This window comes from Mustela nigripes, chromosome 7 (assembly GCF_022355385.1).
Source record: "Mustela nigripes isolate SB6536 chromosome 7, MUSNIG.SB6536, whole genome shotgun sequence".
NCBI lineage: Eukaryota > Metazoa > Chordata > Mammalia > Carnivora > Mustelidae > Mustela > Mustela nigripes.
Window position 1 is genome coordinate 91090161 of NC_081563.1, and position 25917 is coordinate 91116077.

The 25917-nt window shown below is 45.6% G+C and overlaps 1 protein-coding gene and 1 pseudogene across 1 annotated transcript in view; one reads left to right on the forward strand and one right to left on the reverse strand.

Moving 5' to 3' along the window:
• The window catches only part of ACSS1 (acyl-CoA synthetase short chain family member 1), a 60506-nt gene extending 34891 nt beyond the window's left edge, over positions 1-25615 (forward strand). Inside the window, exons 4-14 of the mRNA XM_059406422.1 lie at positions 919-1094; positions 1487-1639; positions 4777-4924; positions 6185-6322; positions 11549-11641; positions 12802-12914; positions 13318-13444; positions 14228-14355; positions 14469-14532; positions 17090-17208; positions 24743-25615. Of these exons, the coding sequence (XP_059262405.1) occupies positions 919-1094; positions 1487-1639; positions 4777-4924; positions 6185-6322; positions 11549-11641; positions 12802-12914; positions 13318-13444; positions 14228-14355; positions 14469-14532; positions 17090-17208; positions 24743-24922 (1439 nt within the window). The 3' untranslated portion in view covers positions 24923-25615. The remainder of the gene's footprint in view (positions 1-918; positions 1095-1486; positions 1640-4776; positions 4925-6184; positions 6323-11548; positions 11642-12801; positions 12915-13317; positions 13445-14227; positions 14356-14468; positions 14533-17089; positions 17209-24742) is intronic.
• On the reverse strand, positions 19757-20131 carry LOC132021673 (small ribosomal subunit protein eS25-like; annotated as a pseudogene).
• Positions 25616-25917: the final 302 nt, after the last annotated feature.

Below are 25917 nucleotides of genomic sequence, written 5' to 3' on the forward strand. Positions count from 1 at the left end.
GGGGCCAGTTAGAGAATAGCCCACTGCAGCCTTGATTCTTTTGGGTCATCCCAGGTTGAGGCATGAAGTGGGATCTCATTCCTTTGCCTATGGTTCTGAGGCCTAGTTTGTGTCTGTATCCTGCTCAGGGCCTTACCTTTGGTCTGCTATGGAAGGTTCAGTCTTCCCATCCTTGCCCTGAGCCTGTTCAAGCCTAGCCAGGTCATTGAATAGCAGGTGTGGAGCCTGGAGGGCCATCTGCTAAAGGCAAGGGTGGGGGCCTGTAACTCCTGGCACCCACTGGGAGTGGCCTCTGTTTTCTGGCATTGAAGCTTCTTATCCCTGGACAGGACAGGGGCCACAAGGACACATTGGGGCTTGATCTCTGGCTGTCCAGTTTTCTTGGTCTCTGCATCTTGGTGTTGCTTTGACACCATAGTGGCTGTGGCTGAGGACAGTGTGATGGCCCCTCACCTGGGAAAGCCCCCCCAGCGCATGGCAGGGACTGATGGAAGTGTCCCCATTAGAGCTGTGAAAAGGCCTGGTACTTCTGCATTCAGCCAAAGATTGCAAGGAAGCCAGATCCTCCCATTTTGTGGACTCTTTTGCTCAAGAATGGACTTTGTCGGGGCGCCTGGGTGGCTCAGCGGGTTAAGCCGCTGCCTTCAGCTCAGATCATGATCTCAGGGTGCTGGGATCGAGTCCCGCATTGGGTTCTCTGCTCAGCGGGGAGCCTGCTTCCCTCTGTCTCTCTCTGCCTGTCTCTCCATCTACTTGTGATTTCTCTCTGTCAAATAAATAAATAAATAAAATCTTTAAAAAATAGAATGGACTTTGTCTATCACATGTTTAGGCCTGGACTGTGTGGCTTCTCACCCTGGGCTGTGAAGCTCAAAGTGGGAAGGAAATTGACCATAAATCTCTGTTTGTATGAATTAGCCAAGTGCAAGGTAGTCATCACCTTCAACCAAGGACTTCGGGGAGGGCGCGTGGTGGAGCTGAAGAAGATCGTGGATGAAGCTGTGAAGCACTGCCCAACCATCCAGCATGTCCTGGTGGCTCACAGGACAGACAACAAGGTCCACATGGGTCATCGGGACATCCCCCTTGAGCAGGTGTGTTTGCTTTGCTCTGTACAGTTGGAGGAGGAGGGGTAATTATTGGGTACACTGGGTCTGAGTTCAACCCAGGTTGAAAACTGTGATTTTCAACCTGGGTCCCCTAAATGTGCTCAGGGTTCCCCAGTGGTATCTGATGGGCTTATATTGTGGTTGGGAAGCTGGAACTCAGATGCAACAAATGTACTGAAACAGTGTAATAGAAATGACTGGATCCTTCCCTTTGTGTTCCCTGCATCTGGAGTTGAACTAAGGTAGGGTAGAAAAGGCAAACTGAACCCAGTCTGCCAAGTCCTTTAGGCATCAGGTGAGAGGTATTTTCAGAGAGGGTGAATGGGGGCAGCGGTTAACTTCCTTGGATGGGACTGTGTATGTCTTCCCCCTTCCAGGAAATGGCCAAGGAGGACCCTGTGTGTGCCCCAGAGAGCATGGGCAGTGAGGACATGCTCTTCTTGCTGTACACTTCGGGGAGCACTGGGACCCCCAAGGGACTCGTCCACACTCAGGCGGGCTACCTGCTGTATGCCGCCCTGACACACCGGGTATGTGCCTTGTGGGGGAGGCTGAGGGTGCGAGGAGTCACGCCTTTGTGACTGGGCTCTGGGTAGGGGGCCTTCAGAGCCTGGGTTAGGGCTAGAACTCCTGCTATAACCTAGAGCCTGTATGTGTGAGGGCCTAACGTTTCTCCTAGTATGTTTGGGAGTGGGGTGCTCTAAGTTGTGACACTGGCACTCTGCATAGGTGGGCGTGGGGCCCAAGTTTCTGTGCTCGTTGAAAGAGTCCAGGTCTCTAATCTGAGGCTCACTGCTGGCCTTTAGCCCCTTTGCCCCTGTGTCCTTGCCATCGTTTGCTCTGGAGGAGTCTGGCTCTCCCCAGGCCCAATATGCTCCTTTTGCTACAGCTGTGTTCCGATGCTCAGGGGCCCAGGTGTAAGCACCTAAGTGCCCTCCTGGGCCCCTTCATCCATAAGAAATGTAAAAAATCATATTTTACAACTGAGTTGGTATAGAGATGGATATTTTACATATTAAATGTCTACTTCTACTTAGTAGATCTTTTTTTTTCTTTTTTTTCTGGTGTTTAAAGAAAGTAAAACATTTTCATATGCCCTTAAAGGTATTCTGGGCTTGGATCACTGGGGCCACATTTTAAAAGTAAAATTAGAAAAAAAATTTACTTTTCTTAAGGAAATCTAAGTCCATTATGTGGGAATTGTGTTACAGTGGACCACCCTTTAGGGCCTATAAAGAACATGGTGTGACATGCTTTTATTCTCATAAATGCATTTAAAAAACAGGCCTGATTTGAATGTGGGTGGGTTGGGGGGAGTTTGTGGTTTAATGGGCATTCCTGATCACTTGAGGAATAGTTGACACTTCCTAGGGAGGATTTGGTTTCAAGATAGTGTTTATGGACCTGACTGCTGCAAAAATTGAAACTCGGCTCTAGCTGGTACCAGCAGCAAAGGGGAAGTGACTGGCCTGGTGACCAGCAAGCCCAGGCTCATCCAAGAAGGGCTCAGACATTGGTCCTGGGTGGTGCTGTCTTTCCTTCCTTGGCTCCCTTCCTCTGTGCTGACCACATTTCTCCCAGTGGCTGGAGAGAGCCTCCTAGCCCCACCAAAGTCCAGGCCCCCATTTGGACCCAGTCACTGTGGCTGGGGGTTGGAGAGGAAGGTACTGATTGGCCAAGGTTATTCACATAGGAGGTGAATCTCATGAAATGAATGTGGCAAGCAGCAGGGGCTGGGAGGCAGGTAGAAGGCATGCACACTGCACATGACACAGTCTCTGAGTGGCAATGTACTGGTCCCACTGGCAGCCACCCACACCCAGGGCTAACAATGTTGAAAGCGAGCCCGCAAGATGGATGTGGTACAGAACTAGGCAGAGCAGACAAGGTATTACTTGAGCCCAAATGAATAATAAAACAGTTGTCTTCTGCTTCCTGGGTCACCTGAACATGCCACAGAACCTTCTTGACCTTAGTGTTCTCTGGAAAACTCCACCTTTCCTCAGCTTTCGGTGGGTACATCATATAAATAAAAATACCTTGGAAAATATAACTACTAAGAGCAAATACCAAGAACTTCACAGAGTAGATCAAATTGTTTCCACCAGTTTATAGTACAGTTAACATTAGGGAAGCTATAAATGTGGTGAGAGATTCTTTTTTGTGTTTTCCACTTGTTACCAGAACCCAGTCTATATGAGCACAAGAAGTCAGGGTATAGGTATCTTTTGAATTTCTCTTCAATAAGAGATGTTTTTTTGAAGCATTAGGAATAGAAATTTTCAGCCTTTTGTAGATGAAAGCATGAGCACATGTAAAGGACATTAGGACCGTTGGTTCTTCAGGGAAAAGGATAGTTGGTTCTATTGGTTCCCACGGGGGTGGGAACTCAGGGTTGCCTGCTGGGCCCTTTGGAGCACGGCTGGCCACAGGCTGGAGAGATATCTCCAGCCCCAGGGAAGAGTTGGCAGTTTGGGTCCAAGTTGTACTAAAAATTCTTTTAGTCCCTGAATGCTGTGGGGCTTAGGAGGTCAGCATCCTGATTCTCCACGACAGTGAAAGCACAGTCCTCCTTGAAAGAGTCATCCCTCCCCCTTGGGTCACAGCTGCACAGGGCCCAGGCTGTCTCAAGACCACTGTGCTGTATGTGGACTCCTGGAGAATCTCAGTGTTCATTTGGGGCAGCAAGAAACTGGGCCACTCACCCGAAGATTTAAAAGAAAATCTTTTCATTGGAAAACAATACAGAGTAGAATCCAGAAAACCATCCAAATCAAGTGTGTGGCTTGAAGAATTATGAAAAGGCAAACCCCACTTTGGTCACATAAGCCCTTCCTCCCTGTCTGACTACAGCCCCTCCCTGTATCCTGACTGATAGCGTCATGGTCCCATGTTTCCCCTCTTCTAGCTTTGTCACCCAGTATGTGTCCCCTGATCCTATAGCTTACTCTTGCCTGCTGAAGCTTTTTTGAGATGTCTTTTAAGGCTTTTTTAACCTGTTGTTTCTCTGTCCCTTCCGTTTCCTTACACTTTTCTGTGGCACCCAGCAGTTTTATCCCTTTGTCCTCTGTGTTTCCTGAAAAGGGACATTCAGATTCAGGCTCTGGTGGGACCCTGTGGTGAGAATACAGGAGACACATAGTCTCTCTGTTCAGGCTCTCAGAAGCTGATGATGCTTGAGGCATCTTTTTGGCTTTCATGTTTTTGTAATTTTTAAGGGCTCTAAGAAGATTGTGATATAACTAGTGCAGGGTGCCCTTATTTTAGACTTACAACTAGATGGTATTTTGTACACTTGTGGCCACCACCTGCATCCAGATGTGGGGTATCTTCAGCTCTTAAAGGCATGAAAGCCTCCCCAAAACCCCCCCAGCAGGGCCAGCACTTGCACGACCTCCAGCATACAGATTAGCTTTGGTTGGCTGGGGCTCACCCAACATACACCTGGAGTCTGGCTTCTTTCACTGTTGCCTGCGAGAGTCAGCGTGTTGTGGGTGACAGTAACTGTCTTGTCACTGCTATAGCTGCACAGAGCCCCAGCAATGCACTTGTTTTTCCTGCTCTTAATAGCCTTAGGCGCAGCTGTGTTTTGCATTTACAGAACAGTGTTAGTGACCTGTGGGAATGTGGGGTGACAGGCTCCTGATGGCCTCTTCTATTTCTGCAGCTTGTGTTTGACTACCAGCCAGGTGACGTCTTCGGCTGTGTGGCCGACATTGGCTGGATCACAGGACACAGCTATGTGGTGTACGGACCCCTGTGCAATGGAGCAACCAGCGTCCTTTTTGAGAGTACTCCGGTTTACCCTGATCCTGGTGAGGACTGGGGATGCACACAGGGTCCCCCCGAGGGAGCTGGAGGAAAGAGAAGTTCACAGGAGGGTGGGGTAGAGGTCTTTGATCTGGCCCGGCTGTGGTCCTTGTGGTCCTGTGGCATAGCTGCCGAATTCTTCGCCCTGCAAGGTGGGCTGGGGCTAGGGGTGGTGTCTGCAGTAGGATCAGATAGTCATAGATTTGTCACTGAAAGCCATCTCAGGACAGCCCACTGCAGCGTTCCTGTCCCCCTAGCAAACTGGGTGCCTTGGGCCATCCCCTTAGCACTGTTCCTCTCTCCTCTCTGGCCACCTAACCAGATCCAGCCCTTCCTCAACCCTCAGGACAGCTGCCAACCTCCCATTACCCCAGACAGAGGGGACTTTATCCAGCTCTGTGCCTGTGCTCTCTGTCAGACAGCAATGCCTGTGGCCTGGAGCCACGTCCGTGAATGGAGATCACTTTGAGGACCCACATCTTGCTCACTTTGGCATCTTCCTCTGAGGCAGCACAAAACCCCAAGAATTTGTTGTAATGCGATGGAATGGTGGTGGCTCTGCCAGGAGGCTCTTGCCAAACCCTCCACAGTGCTAACAGTGATGTGTGTGGAACTTCTTTGTCACCTCCCCTGCTCCTCTCCAGCTTCCTGATGGACTAGGATGCACTCTCAGATAAATGTGCAGGCTATCTTAGATGTGATCTCAGGCATGTCACTTCAGCCCCTCGAAGCTCTGCTCACTCCGTGTGTAGAGCCATGGTGGCTAGTTGTGGGGGATTGTGGGGAATCAGGTGAGTAAGTGCTAAGAGAATTGCCCTGCTCCCCAGGGCTCGCTCAGTGGTGGCTGCCGCTGTGCCAGGGGAAGCACCAGTAACCCCTTTAGAGACCATTTTTGGTGTGACTGAACACAAGTTCTATGTCAGTACGGCATGGGTTATTTTTAAAATTCACAGTGATACTTCTTTGAACTGATCCTTGCTGTATCTTTTGGGTAACACCCTGTGAATGCAGCCATCCAGAGCCAGATGGAGGCTATTGCCAAATGTGCTGGCCCTGGATGGGGGGTATACTGGGAGATGATTGCCACGGGGAGCCCCTTCTCAGAGGGCTCCCTTCCCATTTCATCAATGGGTCGTTGGGATTCCATTTCTGTGAACACAGGTATTTGCCTGTATCCAGTGCACAGTAACTGTTGACTGATTTCTAAATAAGTTAGATAACGTGTGGTAGACTCAGACTGACAGTGAACTTGGGCCCTTCTGTAGGTCGATACTGGGAGACGGTGCAGAGGTTAAAGATCAATCAGTTCTATGGGGCCCCGACGGCTGTCCGGCTGTTGTTGAAATATGGCGACTCCTGGGTGAAGAAGTATGACCGCTCTTCCCTGAGGACCCTGGGGTCAGGTGAGTGACCCACCGTAGGGTAGAGCCAGTGAAGGATTCCAGATGGCTTTAATCATGAAGGCTGTGTGGCTGTGTCTGTGCTGAATTCAAACAGTGCCAGGCTAAATAGGAAACAGAGGTCCCTGCCCGTAAGCAGCTTCCTGGAGGCCCTGGCTGATCGTGGCCTGGGGCACAACATTCCAGACGTTTCTGTGCTTCATCTTTATTATGAAAAACCTGGTAAAGAAGCTCAAGCCCTTCTTTAGTGGCCGCATGGGATTGCAGTATGAGGGGAATTGACTGTGGGTCACGAAGGTGCTCCCCTGTGCTGGGGGCCGACAACCCCCAAGGACTGTGGTAAGCACACTGTGCTGTGTGTTGCTCTTGCTGTAGATATTTCCAAAGCAGAGGGTTTCGAGATCCAAGATTATCTCCGCTTGTGATTTTGACAGAGGTGGCCAAGCCCCATGAATGCACTTTGGAAAGAGGATGTGGGGTTATTTCAGGTGATATGGTGAGGTGGAGGGTACCCAAGCCCTTTCTGTCTCCTTTTCCTGACTCCTGTCATTTCTGCCCCTACACATGCTGTCAGTAGGGGAACAGGGCGGAGAGTGGTGAGTCTGAGATGCCTCTCCTGGCACATTCCCTCTGTGGAGGGTGAAGCCTGCATGTCGTGAAGGGAGTCATGTGGTTGGAGAACACCTACCCTCCAACGCTGGGGCTGTGAGGTGCTCCTGCACTCTGGGCCTGGCAGTGCTTGGGACCTGAGGGCAGGTGGAGGGCCACAGAAACTCAGATCCTCCAGGTGCCATCTGCAGACCACCTAAGTGGGCCCAGGAGCTAGGTCAGGTTAGTGGTGAAGGGAGGTTTGAGTTTCCAGACGTGCTCTGCTAAGGAAGACTCACAAGGACCCCAATGACAGGGTAAATGCTCCAAGTGCTTTGGAAGGAGGTGCCCAACACTTGCCTTAGAGTGGGGGAGCCCGTCCTGGCTCAAAGCTGCCTCATCCAGGCATCCCTTTAGCCAGACAGGCTTCTGGGGTCCTCACTCCATACGTCACCAGACCCACTTCCTCTCCTAGACCAGGCATGGAGCAGCTCGGCAACAGGGAGCACACACAAAGCCTTCTCCAGACTCTCTGTATTTTGCTGGTGTTGTGGGCATTTTCCTGCCATGTAACCAGTGCCAGGAGGAGAGTGCTACAGGGGTTCCCTTGGGACCTGGTTGTTACTAAGTAGTGCTGGCAGGCAGACAAACAGCACTGGGCACCTGCTCACATGGGAGCAATGTGGACCAGTAAGCTGCATGCTTGGCCAGGGCCCATGTGGTGCTGTCCCCCACTGAGGCTCTGCTGCTCTGGCTGCTTCCCGACATCTGAATTAACCCTCACAGCACACCACACTACGGGTGAATTGACTTCATTTAATCCTACCAGTCAGCAGAACCCAGCTTCCTCAGGACTTTTACCCCAGGATTTGCTTTACACTTCTTTTTAACTTTTAATTTCACAAGTGACACATAGTTCTCTTACTGAGAAAAAGAAACAATTGGAACACTGTCAAACATGACATCCTCCGTGAGCGTGGCTCCAGGCAACCATGCTGCTTGTGCCCCTTCTGAGCCCTTCTGCACAGTCATGTTCCCATGAGAGACAGTATGGTTCTAAGATGTCTGCTTTCACGTAAACATGATCATGGTCTGGCGGTCTTGCCCCTGTGGTTGGAGATCTGGGATGTTGGCAGTTTCTCAGTGTACCTCATGGCAGCCTCTTAACGTCCTTGTGGGTGTGGGTGAGTGCAGGAGTAATGCATACAACAACCAGCCCCCATGTGACCAGCATGGGAGCCCCTGGCCAGGTCCGGCCGCGGTGCGTCGTGGGTCGTCCTGAGCAAGAGGCAACCAGAGTGGGAGTGTTTCACTGTTCTAGCAGTGGTATGTGTAAGCTGGTCAATTCTGGCTGAGTGCCAGTCTTATATGGCTGTTTCATTAGGGTCATAGCTTAGCCACTGGGGCTGCACCACTGACTGGGTTGCTTATAAACAACATGAATTTATCTCTCACAGTTGTGGGGGCTGGGAAGTCCCTAATCAAGGTGCCAGCATGATTGTCTTCTAGGGATGGCCCCCTTCCTGGGTTTGTAGATGGTGCCTTTTCCCTATGTCCTCACATGAGTGGGGGGGAAGAGGGAGCTCTGTGTGGTCTATTTTGTAAGAACACTAACCCCATTCCAGAGGGCTTCATGACCTCCCAAAGTCCTTACCTCCCAATACTATCATCTTTGGGGGTTAAGATGTCAACATATGAAATCTTGGTTGGGGGACACACACCTGGAGATTACAGTGGGTAGACACTGAGAAGTTGGGTTGTAGAGTCCTAGGGTAGAAAGCCATTAATTTGTGTGTGGGTGGGGGGGGCATATATACATAGCAGTTGTTATATTATACACATAGTTGACCTTTGAACAACATCTGCTTGAACTGTGTGGGACCTACTTAACACATGGATTTTTTTCAATAAATACAGTATAGGACTGTAAATGTATTTTCTTTATGATTTTCTTATTATTTTTTTAAAGATTTTTTTAAAATTTCTTTTCAGCATAACAGTATTCATTGTTTTTGCACCACACCCAGTGCTCCATGTGCCCTCTCTAATACCCACCACCTGGTTCCCCCAACCTCCCACCCCCCGCCCCTTCAAAACCCTCAGATTGTTTTTCAGAGTCCGTAGTCTCTCATGGTTCACCTCCCCTTCCAATTTCCCTCAACTCCCTTCTCCTCTCTAACTCCCCAAGTCCTCCATGCTATTTGTTATGCTCCACAAGTAAGTGAAACCAAATGATAATTGACTCTCTCTGCTTGACTTACTTCACTCAGCATTCCCGTCCATGTTGCTACAAAAGTTGGGTATTCATCCTTTCTGATGGAGGCATAATACTCCATAGTGTATATGGACCACATCTTCCTTATCCATTCGTCCGTTGAAGGGCATTTTGGTTCTTTCCACAGTTTGGCGACCGTGGCCATTGCTGCTATAAACATTGGGGTACAGATGGCCCTTCTTTTCACTCCATCTGTATCTTTGGGGTAAATACCCAGTAGTGCAATTGCAGGGTCATAGGGAAGCTCTATTTTTAATTTCTTGAGGAATCTCCACACTGTTTTCCAAAGTGGCTGTACCAACTCACATTCCCACCAACTGTGTAAGAGGGTTCCCCTTTCTCCACATCCTCTCCAACACATGTTCTTTCCTGTTTTGCTAATTTTGGCCATTCTAACTGTTGTAAGGTGGAGATATATTTATTTGATAGAGAGAGAGAACAGGAAAGGGAACATAAGCAGGGGGAGTGGGAGAGGGAGAAGCAGGATTCCTACTCAGCAGAGAGCCCGATGTGGGGTTTGAACCCTGGACCCCGGGATCATGACCTGAGCCAAAGGCAGACTCTTAATGACTGAGCCACCCAGGCATCCCTCTTTATGATTTTCTTAATTTTTTTTTCTTATCTTCGTCTTACTTTCTTGTAAGAATACAATATGTTGATACATACAGCATACAAAATGTGGGGTGAATGTTTATGTTATTGGTGAGGCTTCTAATCAATAGCAGGCTATCAGTAGCTAAGTTTTGCTTAACTTAGATATATATAAACAAAGTCCCAGTTATAGTCAGATTTTTGGCTGCCTAGGATGCTGGCACCCCAACCCCTGTGATGTTCAACCACCAACTGTTGTACATGTATCTAAAACCGCCACCTAGATCAAGCCTTAGAAATTTCCAGACCAAAGAACATTCCCTTATGGCCCCTCCCAGTCAGTAACCACCCATCACCCCCTCACACACACCTTTTGACCATGCCATGCAGGGACTGATGTGCTTGTCCTTGAACTTTGCACAGCTGGGTTCAGGCGGCCTATGCGGCTCCTGCATCTGCAGGGCTGCAACTATCTGGGCAGCCCTGCTGAGGGTGGCTGCGGTTCTGTTCTTGTGCTCTTGTGCTGTGTATCTCGTGGACACTGATGGTTTACTTCTCTGTCCCCTTCTTAATGGCACTTATGGTTTTTAACTGCGGTGATCCTCCTTGTGTGTGAGCACATCTGCTTTCTTTTCTATAGGCCAGGAGTGATGTTCTTGAGAATAAGATAAGTGTAGGTGTAGCTATAGTAGATTTCCACCACAGCTTCCTAAGTAATCGTAGCAGGTGTGTGCGCTGCTATGTGTTAACAGACACGTGCGGTTTCTCCCAGCTGCATACCAAATTATGCTCCTGTACTGTACTGTTTCTCTCACTTTGCTTTTTTTTTTTCTCTTTTTTCTTTTTTCTTTTGTGAAGTGAACTGAAAGTGTATTAAGTGAAGGTGAGAACAGGAAGGAAAGAAAAAAGCTCTCTAGAGGGAGAGGAATTCTGATTGGGCTGCCAATCAGTCTTTCATGGTCAGTCTTTTATAGGAAACTGACCAGGGAACTGAAATCTTTGATTTTACCACTGATGATTACTTCTCCTTTGAATATCTAATCTCTGATATCTAAGGCAAACATGGTTGTCTGCTTCTGTTCCCTTATCTCTGGTTTCCTCACACCTCAGCATTTCTGGGATTTTGGGTAAGCCTACCTCTCTCTCCCTACCTGGCCCTGCCTATCCCTTACTCATTTTTCATGTTTACAGCACTCCTAAAGGTAACCCTGAACCCATTAGCAGTCACTCACTCTTCCAACTGCCCTTTCCCCTACCCCAACTCTAAAACCACCACGAATCTAACTTTCTGTCTGTCTAGAGTTGCTTATTCTGGACAGTTCATATACATGGAATTACATATAAGGGTGTTACACACAACTAATGAATCATTGAACACTGCATCAAAAACTAATGATGTATTTTATGTTAGCTAATTGAACATAATAAAAAAATAGAAAGCTACTGACCAAAATCGGAAAATAAAATAAGATAAAAAGTAAAAAAAAAAAAAAATTAATGAGGGGTGCCTGGGATGTTTAGTGGGTTAAGGCTATTTAAGGTTTATTTCTCTCATATTCTAGGCAACTTTTAAAATTTTTGACCTGATGGTGAAAATATCTGGTAATTTGTATTTTTTGGCACCACAAATCTGATGAATCTCACTGTTTTTTCAAGTTTCCTCTTGCGTCCTTTAGGGAAATTACAGAGCTGTTTTCCCTATAGAAACCTATCCTTTTTGGTTTCAGGTTTATTGAGGTCTATTATATTGTTTCTCTTTTTGTGTGTGGTTTCAGTGGGAGAACCGATCAACTTTGAGGCTTGGGAGTGGCTCCACAAGGTGGTGGGGGACAGCAGATGCACGCTGGTGGACACGTGGTGGCAGACAGGTGAGAGTCCCCAAGGAGAAGGGGCCCAGGCATGCCTTCGGAACCTGGTGCCAGGATCACTTGCAGTGTATGATAGCACGTGAGAACATGTGGCCAAGCCCGAGTCTTGGAGGGTCAAGTGTGAGTGAGGCTCTGCGATTGCCATCGAACACCGCTAATGCCTTAGCCCCTCAGGTGGTTGGAAATCCCAGTGTCTGGAGTGAGAGGCAGAGCCAGGCTGAGGGATTCCAGCTGGAGGACTCAGGATATGTAATGACGTCTCTGAGCCTTGGGTTCCTCATTTGTGAAGTGGGGGTGCTCCACTACAGGCCCTATGAGGATGGAGGGAGGTGATAGAACTGCTGTATGTTGTCCGAGGCCTGATAGGTAGTAGGTGCTTAGCTAAACGGTCATTTTCCTGCTGGGCCCGCATGCCCAAAACAAGTACAACTGATGCAAATGAGCTGACTGTAAGGGACCAGAGTCTAAATTTAGATTTTCATGGGAAAGCACTTTGTTTTTCTGTGCCATTTGGTTTTTCTCTGCCCTCTGTCCTCTGGGGTATCTGACTTACTGGGATGTTTAGGGCAAGAGACCACCACTGATGTAATAAATGTAGCCAACTGGGATCTTGTTCTTCAAGAAGCCAGAAAGTGAGGCAATGCAAATAGCTCCATTCTCCATTTGGGAAGGCTCAGAATGGAGGCTTTCTGCAACTGAGTCTCCTGAGGCATTTCCATGCAGGCTGAGAGAGGGGAATGCCAAAGAAAATACTTGAGAACAGAACTCTGGGCATTGCTTTTCATTATTTAGAGTGTGGGGGTGGGGAGCACTGGCCCAGAAGCAGTTCATTTCCTCCGTCTTCCTGTGCAAGCAGGTGGACTCTGTCCTTTTCTGCAGAGCTGAGGATGAGGGGAAGCAGCACCTGTCCCTGTGGAATGCCCCGGCTCCTGGGACTGACCCCTCCGCTTTGGGCCCACATCTTATTTCCGCAGAACCCAAGTCTGGTCTTGCCTCAGAAAGATATCTTTGTGTCACTGGGGCCAAATAGGGATAAACACCCATCTCCCACCTCGGGGCAGCATTTGTGTGTCCATTGCGGACCCCTGATGGCATGTCTAGATAAAACATCTCAGTAGTTCCTGGGTCCAGTGTGCACTTCTTCTCTATTTTCCCTGCAGAAACGGGTGGCATCTGCATTGCGCCACGGCCCTCAGAAGAAGGAGCAGAGATCCTCCCTGGCATGGCAATGAGGCCCTTTTTTGGCATTGTCCCAGTGCTCATGGACGAGAAGGTAAGGCCTGGTGAAGGCATCCCCTTCTGTGTGCTTGCCCTGTTGAGCTCCTGGTGCTCCTGTATGCCTTCCTGGCCTCCCCTGCCCACTATTTCATGTTACACAGGCCCAGCTCTGGTGGGTGGCAGAAGGGTGAGTGTTCACTGCAGCGTCTCCTCCAGGACATACACTTGAAATCCCTGCGTAGAGTGAGCCCTCGTCCTCCTGGACCTCCATCTCAGGCTGGATTCTTGCAGAGGAGAAGGGCAGTTCCTTTTGGGGAACGCTTGTCTTTTTTCACATTCCTGTTTTCACGTATTTCTCTGGTACTTCCATCTGTCATTTCTCAGAAGAACATTATTAATTCTTTGCTTCTCAAGCAGAATCTTCGCGTTCTCTCATACATGGGTCTCTGGGTCCACAGGGAGAGGTCGTGGAGGGTGGTAATGTCTCTGGGGCTCTGTGCCTGTCCCAGGCCTGGCCAGGCATGGCAAGAACCATCTATGGAGACCACAAGAGATTCATGGAGGCCTACTTCAAGCCTTACCCAGGTGAGCCAGCTAAAATGGATTGTATCATGCATTTCTCCACACCTTGGGGATCTTAGGCTCAGAAGATGTCTTTAAGGTAATGATGACTGAGTGTAGTGCGGTAACACTTTGGAGTTGGAGTCCTGCCCCTCCCCCTCAGCTTTCTGAGCCTCCTGGTCTCTGGAGTGGGCAGCGTCCCTGGGGTTTAAGTGGGGCTGCATGCAGAGCCTGAAGCACCCGCCCCTTGGTGTGCACACCACACCTTAGGCTACTAGGAAGGAAGAATGAAGAAACCACTCCAGAAAACTGGCCTGATGTCTAACTGCAAGTTTTCTTCTGGCTTACTTTTCATTTTTTTCCTAGTTTGCTTTATGTCATTGGGCTGGAAGGTTATATACACATTGTGCCTGTTGGAACCCTTCATTTTCATTCTCAAGTTTGTGAATGAGCCTCACTTTGGGGACTGCTTGGGTGTGCTCTTTGCTTATCATCTACTCCTCAGATGTTTGCAGCTGTGATGTGGTCAGAACTCTGCCGATTCGGAGCCACTGCCCTTTCTCTAGCACACAGCCAGATGGTACCAACTAGAAAAGTGTCTCTGCAAGGGGTTAGCAGAAGGGTGGAGAGGCAGGAAGTCAACAGAGCTGGGGTTTTGGAGATTTCTTCCATAGAGTGAGGTCAAGATGTCTGTCTTGCTGTGTCCCTCATGTATGGATGGGAGCCCTGCTCGGTCCTGGTTCAGAGGTATTGCTGCTGAATACCTCTGCATACCTCTGAATACCGCTGCACCCCACTGTGGTGCAGGCCACTACTTCACTGGTGATGGGGCGTACCGGACAGAAGGTGGCTACTACCAGATCACAGGGCGGATGGACGACGTCATCAACATCAGCGGCCACAGGCTGGGGACTGCAGAGATCGAGGACGCGATGGTGAGCACAGTTGGGCCTCCTTTGCTTGGGTAGCTCCGGGAGGCCTTGGATTGACCTATGTGCTAACTCAGGCAGCTGGTTCATCTGCATGTTTTGTTTTGTGTTCTAAATAGGCTAACCATCCTGCTGTGCCAGAGACCGCTGTCATTGGCTATCCCCATGACATCAAAGGAGAAGGTGAGTGCCCACCAAAGGTGCTCCTCATTCCTGGTCTCACACACACTGTTGCACTTTGTAAAAGGAACGTACTCTGGGAATGCGTGGTCGGGGTTTTGTATGCATCAAGCTGTTTCTTTCTTCTGTCCCAGGTAAAGACTTTTGGTGAGGATACTTGATAGCATGTATGTTAGACAAGGGTCCGATTTCTGAAATGTCTTAGTTCTGCTGTTCTTTAAGGGCACACACCTACAGGAGCTAGGACCTAGTGGGCCCCTGCTGATCTTGGGAGTTTCCTCCTCTGTCCACGTGTGCATGGCAGCTCATTTTATGGAGGGTGCCCATGAAATACACAGTCCTGCTCACAGCATCTCCTTGCACGTGCTCAGGCACAGTGCCCCAGGCAGCTGCTCTGGGGGCTGGCAGACAAGACAGGCCCTGGTGTGGGCCCTTGTACAGCTCTGGGATTCTTTTTGGAAGAATCTAACCTGTGGTTCCCACTGCAGCTACTGAATGATAACCAGAATAGTCTTTATTTGAAGACACCCCTTATTCTAAAGTCTCCCAGTGTCTAAGTGGGTGGGTCTGGGCAGGGGCAGGGTCACCTGAGTATTGTAATGCCCAGTGCATGGTGGTCACACTCACTTGGCCTGGTGTGACCTGGATGCTTGCTGACTATATGCCACACTGCTGGGCAGGCCATCCTACACTGCCTGGCCAAGCACCCTGGCACTCTTGCCCACTTGCTGTCAGGGGCATCCTCTGTTTCAGCATGCCGTGGGGTCATCAGCCTTCCCGCCACATTTGTGTGCTACAGTTCCATTAACTACTCAAATACCTTATCTAAATTGACCCACTGTAAAATTTAATATTCATGTAAACACTTTTTAAAAAACAACTTTATTTACTTATCAGAGAGACAGAGGGAAAGAGGAAAGGAAAGAGAAAGAGATTGAGAGCACAAGTAGGGGGAGTGACAGGCAATGGGAGAAGCAGGCTCCCTGCTGAGCAAGGGGCCCAATGCAGGACTTGATCCCAGAATCTTGGGATCATGACCTGGGCAGAAGGCAGACACTTAAGAGATTGACCCACCCAGGCGTCCTCTTTGAACACTTGAAAACTCATTTTTCACTTTCCCTGGGAAGCATATGTCCATGAGGCTGGCTTCTTCCTTAGCAGGAGACTGGAATGCATGAGAGCAGTCAGGGGTAGGAAGGAAAGGAGGGAGGGGATAGAAACAGGTCCTCTCATGTGAGACTCAGAGGCCTTGGGTCAGCTTGCATCCCCATTAACAGAAGCCACAGCCCAAGTCACTCTGGGATCAGTAGGCCTTCTACTACCCATCAGGCTGCTGGGGAGAATGTCTGTATCATGCTTATGATGATACACATTTTTCTGATTTCTGACGCATTTGAGCACCTATGCATTCATAATACATGAACAACAGCAATATCTATTGGTTACCTCTTTATTCCCACTTCCTATGTTTGCACGTGGTCTGGCTGATGAGAGTTCCTGATCTGGTCTTGTCTGATTAGGACCCAGACTTGGCGAGGAACAGAAGTCCCTGCCTCACAGAGCTTACACGCTGGAGGGTCAAGGTGTGGAGGGGAGAGACAGACAATAGGGAGTAAAAACAAGCAATGAGGAAACTACATAATAGGTTAGGTGGTGTGTGCCATGGAGAGAATTAATTAAGATGGGATTGGATTAGTGCAAGTATACACAGGCTGAATGTATGCAGGCACTTCATGTATGCAAGGGGCACTGCAGGTCCTTGAGGGAAGATAGACTGTTCACAGTGCTGCTGGGATGGCTCATGTGGAGAAACAATGGAATTCAATCTCTGTGTCTCACATATGCAAGATTATCCCAGGTGGATTGAAAAGAAATGTAAAGTCCTGTGAGAACCACTGTTAATCCTTTCTGGAACATGGTAGGCTATTGACAAATGAAACCTAGTGTTTCTGGTAAAATATGGGTTGGTCAGCACCGCCCAGCCAAGCTTCCAGCCAGGATGGAGCTCGCTGTCCAGGACAGTAGCTACAAGCTACAGATGGCCCATGCCACCCAGGAACTACATGTTAACCTTAATTTCATTTACATTTAAATAGCTACTGTGGCTAGGGCCCACCATTTTGGACACATACCCAAAGTGGTACGTGCTATGTTCTCATGCACCATGTCAAAGGATTAGGTAGTACGTCTCCTGTGAACCCACATTATGGGCTACTTAACAGGCACAAGTGTAGCAGGAGAGGTTAAGTCACACCTCCAAGGTGACATCCCCTTCCAGTCAACACCAGAGCTGAAGGGAGCTCTCATCTACATATTGACTTCACTGGGCTGCTCATAAGAGCTCTTAGAATCGCTTCCACTTTGAGAAGAAAAAAAAAAAAGAATCGCTTTCCACTTTGGATGAAATGGAAATGCATCTTTAGAGCTAAAGGAAGAAGCTGTTACAGGTCACCAATACATGATTTATAGTTCCTTAAGATATATGATGACTTGTGTACAATGCTCTGCCTTGGGAGATGGTTCATGGTTGAACCCACCCCAAACCTTTGACTCCTTTCAGTTGCATTTGCCTTCATCGTGTTGAAGGATGACACAGGTGACACAGACGCCGTGTTGAAGGAGCTCAGATCTGCAGTGGCCACCAAGATCGCCAAGTACGCCGTGCCCGATCAGATTCTGGTGAGTGGCACCTGGCCCTCTGGTGCGCTGGCACTGTGTTGTAAGCCTCCTTCTCTACTCCCACAAGTAACAGCCAACAGTGAGCCCCTCCATCAGCAGCAAAATGGAGGTTAGCCTGGGAAACAGGTGGGGAAGGTGAGTTGCTGCATCCTCAGAGAGCGGGTGAGGCCAGAAGACCTCACAGCCAATGTTTACAAAGCTCACCTGTCCACAGGATCATGCTGGGGAGGATTAGGTGCTCTCTTACTCTGGCATACGGAGGCCAGTTATAGGAGCAGGGCTGGGTGGCGAAGAAAATCAGAGATTTTACATATGTATCTTTTACATGTTTTTGTTTAAATTCCATTTAGTTAACATACAGTGTAATATTAGTTTCTGATGTACAATGTAGTGATTAGACACTTCCATACATCACCTGGTACTCCCCATAACCAGTACACTTCTTAATCTCCATCACCTACATAACCCACCCCTGCCCACCTCCCCTCTGGTAACCATTAGTATGTTCTCTATAATTAAGTCTGTTTCTTGGTTCACATCTCTCTCTGTCTTTCCCTTTTGCTCATATATTTTGTTTCTTAAATTCCACATATGATTGAAATCATATTGTATTTGTCTTTCTCTGAGTTATTTTTGCTTAGCACTATATTCTCTGGCTCCATCCTTATTGTTGTCAGTGGTAAGATTTCATTCTTTTTTATGGCTGGGTAGTACTCCATTGGATGGATGGATGGACAGACAGATGGATGGATATCACATCTTCTTTATCCGTTCATCAGTCAATGGACACTTGGGCTCCTTCCATAGTTTGGCTATTGTAGATAATGCTGCTACAAATATCAGGGTACATGTACCCCTTCAAATTAGTGTTTTTGGATTCTTTGTGTAAATACCTACTAGTATGACTGCTAGATTGTAGGGTTATTCTATTTTTAAATTTGAGGAGCCTTTATACAGTTTTCCAGAGTGGTTGTACCAGTTTGCATTTCCACCAACAGTATAAGAAAGTGCCCCTTTCTCCACATCCTTGCCAACATCTGTTGTTTCGTGAGTTGTTGAGGTAAGCCATTCTGACAGGTATAGGTGATACCTCATTGTAGTGTTGATTTGTATTTCCCTGATGATGAGTGGTGTCAAACATCTTTTCATGTATCTATTGGCCATCTGTATTGTCTTCTTTGCAAAAATGTCTGTTCATGTCTTCTGCCCATTTTTTAAATTGGATTGTTTTCTGGGTGTTGAATTTGATAAGCTCTTTATAAATTTTGGATACTAACACTTTATCAGATATGTCATTTGTGAAACATCTCCCATTCAGTAGGTTGCCTTTTTTTTCCAACTGGAAACAAGTAATATTATTTAAAACAAATAATAAACAGCATATAGAACATGAAAAGATAAAATAAGAGTTAATATGTACCAGAGAGAAAGAATATATGGGGCAGGGGATGACACATTCTAGGGGGGCATTGGAGTCAGGCTCTCTCTAGTGCAAAAGTTTTTATTTTGATGAAGTCCAAATAGTTTATTTTTGCTTTTCTTTTCTTTGCCTCAGGAGACCTATCTAGAAAGAAGTTCTATGGCTTATGTCAAAGAGGTTACTCTCTGTGTTCTCCTCTTGGATTTTTATGGTTTCAGGACTCATATTTAGGTCTTTAATCCATTTTGAATATATTTCCATTTCTTTGTGTCATCTGCAGCTTCTTTCATCAGTGTTTTATAGTTTTCACAGTACACATCTTCAAACCTTTTTGGTTAGGTTTATTCCTAAATATCTTTCTGGTTTTGGTGCAGTAGTAAATGCAATTGATTCTTTAATTTCTCTTTCTGCTGCTTCATTATTGATGGATAGAAATGAAACAGATTTCTGTATTTTGATTTTGTATTCTGTGACTACTGAATTCATTTATCAGTTCTTGCAGTTTTTTGTTGGAGTCTTTTGGGTTTTCTACATAGAGTATCATGTCATCTGCAAATAGTGAAAATTTTATTTCCTCCTTGCTGATTTGAATGCCTTTTATTTGTTTTTGTGTGATTGCTATGGCTAGGACTTGTAGTACTATGTTGAGTAACACTGGTGAGAATGGACATCCGTGTCTTGTTCTTGGCTGTAAAGGAAAAGCTCTTAGTTTTTCCCCACTGAGGATGATATTAGCTGTGAGTTTTGGGCGGGGGGGGGCTTTATAGTGTTGAGGTCTGTTCCCTCTAACCCTACTTTGTTGAGGGTTTTTTATCATGAATGTACTGTATTTTGTCAGATACTCTTTCTATACCTATTGAAATCATGTTTTTTATCCTTTCTTTTATTAATATGGTATATCACATTGATTTGCAAATATTATACCACCCTTGCAACATAGGAATAAATCCTACTTGATAATGGTGAATGATTTTTTAAATGTATTGTTTGCTAGTTTTTTATTGAGAATTTTTACATCTATGTTCACCAGGCATATTGACCTTTAGTTCTCTTTTTTAGTAGAGTTCTTTTTTCTCTTTGGATTTAATAAAGTTTTATTTTCCAAAATGTACAGTTGGTGGGATCTGTTCATGCATGTTTACCAGCAGCAGGGGCATCTCCACCCTTGGTATTTCTGGTGTAAATTACTTGAGTTCTGTGCTTTGAAACAAGATTTTAATGAGTCCTTTACTAAGGATCCCCCGAACAACTGCCCTGGCCAGGAAACCTTGAATCGTCAGTCTCCCAGAGACAACAGCAGGAGTTATAAGCTTATAGTTGGGAACTTGCTTATAGAGATTGTCATATGTCACTTTTTCAAGCAAGACCAGGTTATTGAGCTTGTCCCAAACTTTGTCTTTGGACCCCTTTTTTTCTGGCCTCACTTCTGGATTTGCTCAATCGGTCTTTATCTTTTTTGGCTGACTTCCCAGCATCTTTCTTCTTCTTGTCCTTGGGCAGCATGGTGAAGCTCAGAAAACAGCAGCCACACTGCAGCCTGGCTAAAATGTCAGACAGTAAGTTTAGTGGAATCTTTACCTGGTTTTGGAAGTTTTCCTTCCTTTTATATTTTATGGAATGATTTGGGAAGAATAGGTATGAACTCTTCTTTAAATGTTTGGTAGAATTTGCCTGTAAAGCTGTCTGGGCCTTGACTTTTGTTTGTTGAGAGATTTTTTTATTACAGACTCAATTCTTTGCTGGTGACCAGTCTGTTTAAGTTTTCTATTTTTCCTGCTTCAATTTTGGTAATTCATATGATTCTAGAAATTTATCCTTTTATTCTGTTTGTCCAATTTGTTGGCATATAGCTTTCCATGATATTATAATATTGTTTTCTTTCTGTGGTGTTCGTTGTTATTTCTCCTCAATCATTTGTGATTTTATTTGGGTCTTTTGTCTTTTCTTTTTGGTTGGCCAGAAGTTTATCAGTTTTATTTTTTCAAAGAGACAGCTCTTGGTTTCATTGACCTCTCCTAGTGTTTTGTTTTGTTTTTATTATGTTCAGTGAGATAACATATAGTACATCATTAATTTTTAATGTAGTATTCAACAATTAATTGGGTATAGCACCCAGTGCTCATCACCACACATGCTCTCCGTAGTACTCATCACCTGGTTAACCCAGCCCCTGAACCCTTCCTGTCTGAAACCCTCAATTTGTGTCCTAGTATTTTTTTTAATTTTCTATATAATTTATTTTTCCTGTGATCTTTATTATTTCCTTCCTTTTGCTGGATTTAGGCTTCATTTGTTGTTCTTTCTTTAGCTTCTTTGGGTTTAAAGTTAGGTTGTTTATTTGAGAATTTTGTTTCTTTTTTTTTAAAGATTTTATTGATTGATTGATTTATAGTTTTTTTTTATTTTAAGCAAAACAGTATTCATTATTTTTGCACCACACCCAGTGCTCCATGCAATCCATGCCCTCTATGATACCCACCACCTGGTACCCCGACCTCCCACCTCCTGCCCCTTCAAAACCCTCAGATTGTTTTTCAGAGTCCGTAGTCTCTCATGGTTCACCTCCCCTTCCAATTTCCCCCAACTCCCTTCTCCTCTCTATCTCCCCATGTCCTCCATGCTATTTGTTATCCTCCACAAATAAGTGAAACCATATGATTGACTCTCTCTGCTTGACTTATTTCACTCAGCATAATCTCTTCCAGTCCCATCCATGTTGCTACAAAAGGAAGATGTGGTCTATATACACTATGGAGTATTATGCCTCCATCAGAAAGGACGAATACCCAACTTTTATTTATTTATTTGACAGAAAGAGATCACAGTTAGTCAGAGAGGCAGGCAGAGAGGTGGGGGGGAAGCAGGCTCCCTGCTGAACAGAGAGCCCGATGTGGGGCTGGATCCCAGGACCCTGGGATCATGACCTGAGCTGAAGGCAGAGGCTTTAACCCACTGAGCCACCCAGGCACCGGGGATTTTTGTTCTTAATGTAGGTCTGTATTGTTAGATACTTCCCTCTTAAGACTGCCTTTGCAGTATCCCAGAGGTTTTGTACTGTTGTGTTTTCATTTTCATTTGTTTCTATGTTTTATTTTTCCTTTGATTTCCTGGTTGACCCATTCATTGTTTCATAGCATGCTGTTTAACTTCCATGTATCAGTGATTTTTCCAAAGTTTTCCTTGTGGTTGATCTCTCATAGAGTTATGATTTAAAAAAAAATGTGCATTGTATGATTTCAGTTTTTTGTGTTTGTTGAGGCCTGTTTTGTGACCTAATAGGTGATCTATTCTGGAGAATGTTTCATGTTCACTTAAAAAGAATGTGGGGGCACCTGGGTGGCTCAGTGGATTTAGCCTCTGCCTTCAGCTCAGGTCGTGATCTCAGGGTCTTGGGATCAAGCCCTGCATTGAGCTGTCTGCTCAGTGGGGAGCCTGTTTCCTCCTCTCTCTGCCTGCCTTTCTGCCTATTTATGATCTCTGTCAAATAAATAAATAAAATCTTTAAAAAAAAAAAGAAAAGAATGTGTATTCTGCTGTTTTAGGATGGAATGTTCTGAATATATCTGTTAAGTCCATCTGGTCTAGTGTGTCATTCAAAGCCACTATTCCATTATTGATTTTCTGTTTAGATGATCTATCTATTGGTGTATGTGGGATGTTAAAGTCACCCGCTATTATTGTATTGTTATCAATTAGGTCCTTTATCTTTGTTATTTTTTAATAAATATTTGGGTGCTTCCATGTTGTGGACGTAAGTATTTACAATTGTTTATCTTCTTATTGGAAATCCCCTTTATGCTCATATAGTGTTCTTCTTTGTCTCTTGTTACAATCTTTGTTTGTCCAAGATAAGTATTTTGTCCAAGATAAGTATTACTAGATGTTTCTTCACCCCCTCACTTTCAATCTGCAAGTGTCTTTAAGTCTAGAATGAGTCTCTTATTAGCAGCATATAGATAGATCTCTTTTTTTATCCATTTTGGCACCATGCACGTTTTGATTGGAGTGTTTGGTCTGTTTAAAATCAGAGTAATTATTATTGCTTTCATTTATTTATTTGAGAGAGAGAGAGAACATGCAGGAGTGGGGGGAGGGGCAGAGGAAGAGAGAGAAGCAGACTCCCTGCTGAGCAGGGAGCCTAAAGCAGGGCTCAGTCCCAGAACCCTGAGCTCGTGACCTGAGGCCAAGGCAGATGCTTAAGTGACTGAGCCACCCAGGTGCCGTGATTCAGAGTAATTATTGATAGACACATATTTATTGCCATTTTATTACTTGTTTTGTCATTGTGTCTAGAGATTTTCTCTGATAATTTTTTGTCTTTGTCACATTTGGTTTCTCCTTTGTGCTCAAAGAGTCCCTTTTAAAGTTAAAAATAGAACTACCCTACAATCCAGCAATTGCACTATTATGTATTTATCCAAATGATACAAATATAGTGATTTGAAGGGGCACATGCACTGCAATGTTTATGGCAGCAGTGTCCACAACAGCCAAACTATGGAAAGAGCCCAGGTGTTCATCAATAGATGAATGGATAAAGAAGTGGTGTGTATGTACACACACACATGCACACACACACTGGAATATTACTCAGCCATCAAAAAGAATGAAATCTTGCCATTTGCAGTGATGTTGATGGAACTGGAGGGTACTCTGCTAAGCAAAAAGGTCAGTCAAATAAAGACAAACACCACATGATTTCACTTATATGTGCCATTTAAGAAACAAAACAGAGAAACTTAGTGGAAGGGAAAGAAAAAATATAAAATGAAGGTAAGAGGGGGAAGAAAACTATAAGAGATACTGATCTCTAGGAAACAAACTGAGGGTTGCTGGAGGGGAGGTGGGTAGGGGGAATGTGTAACGGGGTGATGGGCATTTAGGAGGGCACTTGATGTAGTAAGCACTGGCTGTTATATGCAACTGATGAATCACGAAATTCTACCTTGGTATAACTAATGATACAGTATATGTTAACCAAATTAAATTTAAATAAAGAATTTTTAAAAAGAGTCCCTTTTAATATTTCTTGCAGGGTGGGTTTAGTGGTCACAAACTCCTTTAGTTTTTGTCTGGGAAACTCTTTATATCTTATTCTGTTCTAAGTCACAGCCTTCCTGGATAGAGTATTCTTAGCTGCAGATTGTTCCATTCAGCACTTTGAATATATATACATACATCTATATATGTATCTATATGTCTATATATAGATATATGAATACATACACACACACGGTTTCTGAACACATCTGGTTTCCGAACACATCTGGCGTCAGTGCAGAAAACACGCCATACCCCTATCTGAGGGAGTCTATGTTGGGAGTCAGGTCTGGGGAAGAGTGGGGCCACCTTTCCAGTCCCATTAGGTTTCCACTCCTTTATTAACATTTTCCCCACAGTCTTCATTGGTTCAGAGCAGATCCGTGGAGGTAGGAGTGGCCCCGGGCTCATCTGGTATTACACAAATTCAAGCTGTTGGCCTGGAACAGAGTTTCAGGGAGACCTGAACTCCCATAGGTGAACTCACCCCTCTCAAAGATGGATTACTGTTAAATAAGTTCAAAACACAGCTCTTAGCATATTCCTGTTGACATTAAGGGGGTCATGATTGTTTGAAAATGTTAAATGCTAAATTTTCAAACACTGAACAAGACAAACATTTTCTCTATAGTAGCTCTTACCTCTTACGTCAGCAAAAAGCAACCTTGGCCTGGGTCAGTGGATGGAGACCAGTTGCCATGGCATATGCATGGTTCTGTTGCTACTGGGGACCTGTCAGTAATATAGCAAATGGGAGACAGAGGTATCGTCAGTGAGGCAGACGTGAGTATGGGCAGACCCTGCCTGAAGAAGGGCTTCAGCAAAACCCCTAACATATGGTTGATCCTGACCTTTGGGTTGATATTAATTTATGTCCAAACTGTGGGAAGAAAAAAAAAGAGAACACAGGCCTTCGTGTTCTCTAGGTTTGTTCTGGCAGCTCAGTCATTCATTCCTGAGTCCCTAGTGAGTGTGTCATCCCTGGGGCAGAACCTTTCCTATCCCAACACAATTGGATACTGCTGGGAGTCTGGGTGCCACCCAAACTTGAATGCTGTACCTCTTCCTTGCCAGGTAGTGAAGCGTCTTCCAAAAACTCGGTCTGGAAAAGTCATGCGGAGGCTCCTGAGGAAGATAATCACAGGCAGAAGTCAGGATCTGGGGGACACGACCACCCTGGAGGACCCCAGTGTCATCACAGAAATCCTGAGTGCTTACCAGAAGTACAAAGACAAGCAAGCTGCCTCTCAGTGATGACCTCTAATCAAGACCCAGTGCCTATACCCTTAACTGTCCTTCCAGAATGTAGTTCTCAGATTTGCTCATTTCCTACTGTGTCAGAAGCAGTCCTCTCCCAGAGCATAACCCATACTGCCCCTGTGTGAAGTCTGTGCTAAGCCCTGCCTTCTTACTGCTGAGAACCTATGAAGAGGTACTATGAGACATGCTTAGCTTTTGTTTCCCCTTGTCCTGGATTTGGTTTCCTGGAATGAAAATCACTGTCATCTCCATTTCTGTGTACCTCCTGGCAGCACAGGAAGAGGAAAAGCCTGGTAACATGTGCCTGCTCAGATGACTGAGAACTAGAAGCAATCATGTTTTTTTCCCCAGATACAAAAGGCAGAAATTTTATTTTTGTACTTTTATATTTTGGAAGAATGTACAAATACACACATGTAGTATGTGGATTTACATGCACATGCTCTTTGTAACATTTAGAATTGTGAGAATCTTTTGTGCCTCTGCTTATGAAAAAATATGAAGATGGTCAGAGGGTACATTTTTAATGTTTGGCATATTGGGGAATCCATATTGGCAATGTTTATACCTCTGTCTAAATATAGCTATCTTGAGAACTTTCAAGCTTGTAGCATCCTTTTTTTGTGGGGGGTATATATTTCTATTTCCCTTGGTTTATGTATAATAAAATCTAACTCTTAAAATTGATGGTATGAATGTGCTGATTTTAGTTCTAGAACCATTCATGTATTGTTTCTCTAAGCTACAGTGAAAGAGGAGACATCAGTGGTGTGGAAACAGGGTTGGACTGGGATCCAGAGATAGCTAATCTCAGTGTTAAGGGTGTCTCCAGGACAGCATGATTGACAATAACCATAAATCCCAGAGGCAAATTCTATTCAGATTCAGAAGAAAAGCAGTATGTGATGTTGTTGAAGAATAGTTCTCATTTAGAGCAGCTAAAAGAAAAGTTGTGCTCAAAGGGAAAAATTCAACTATTCAACATAATT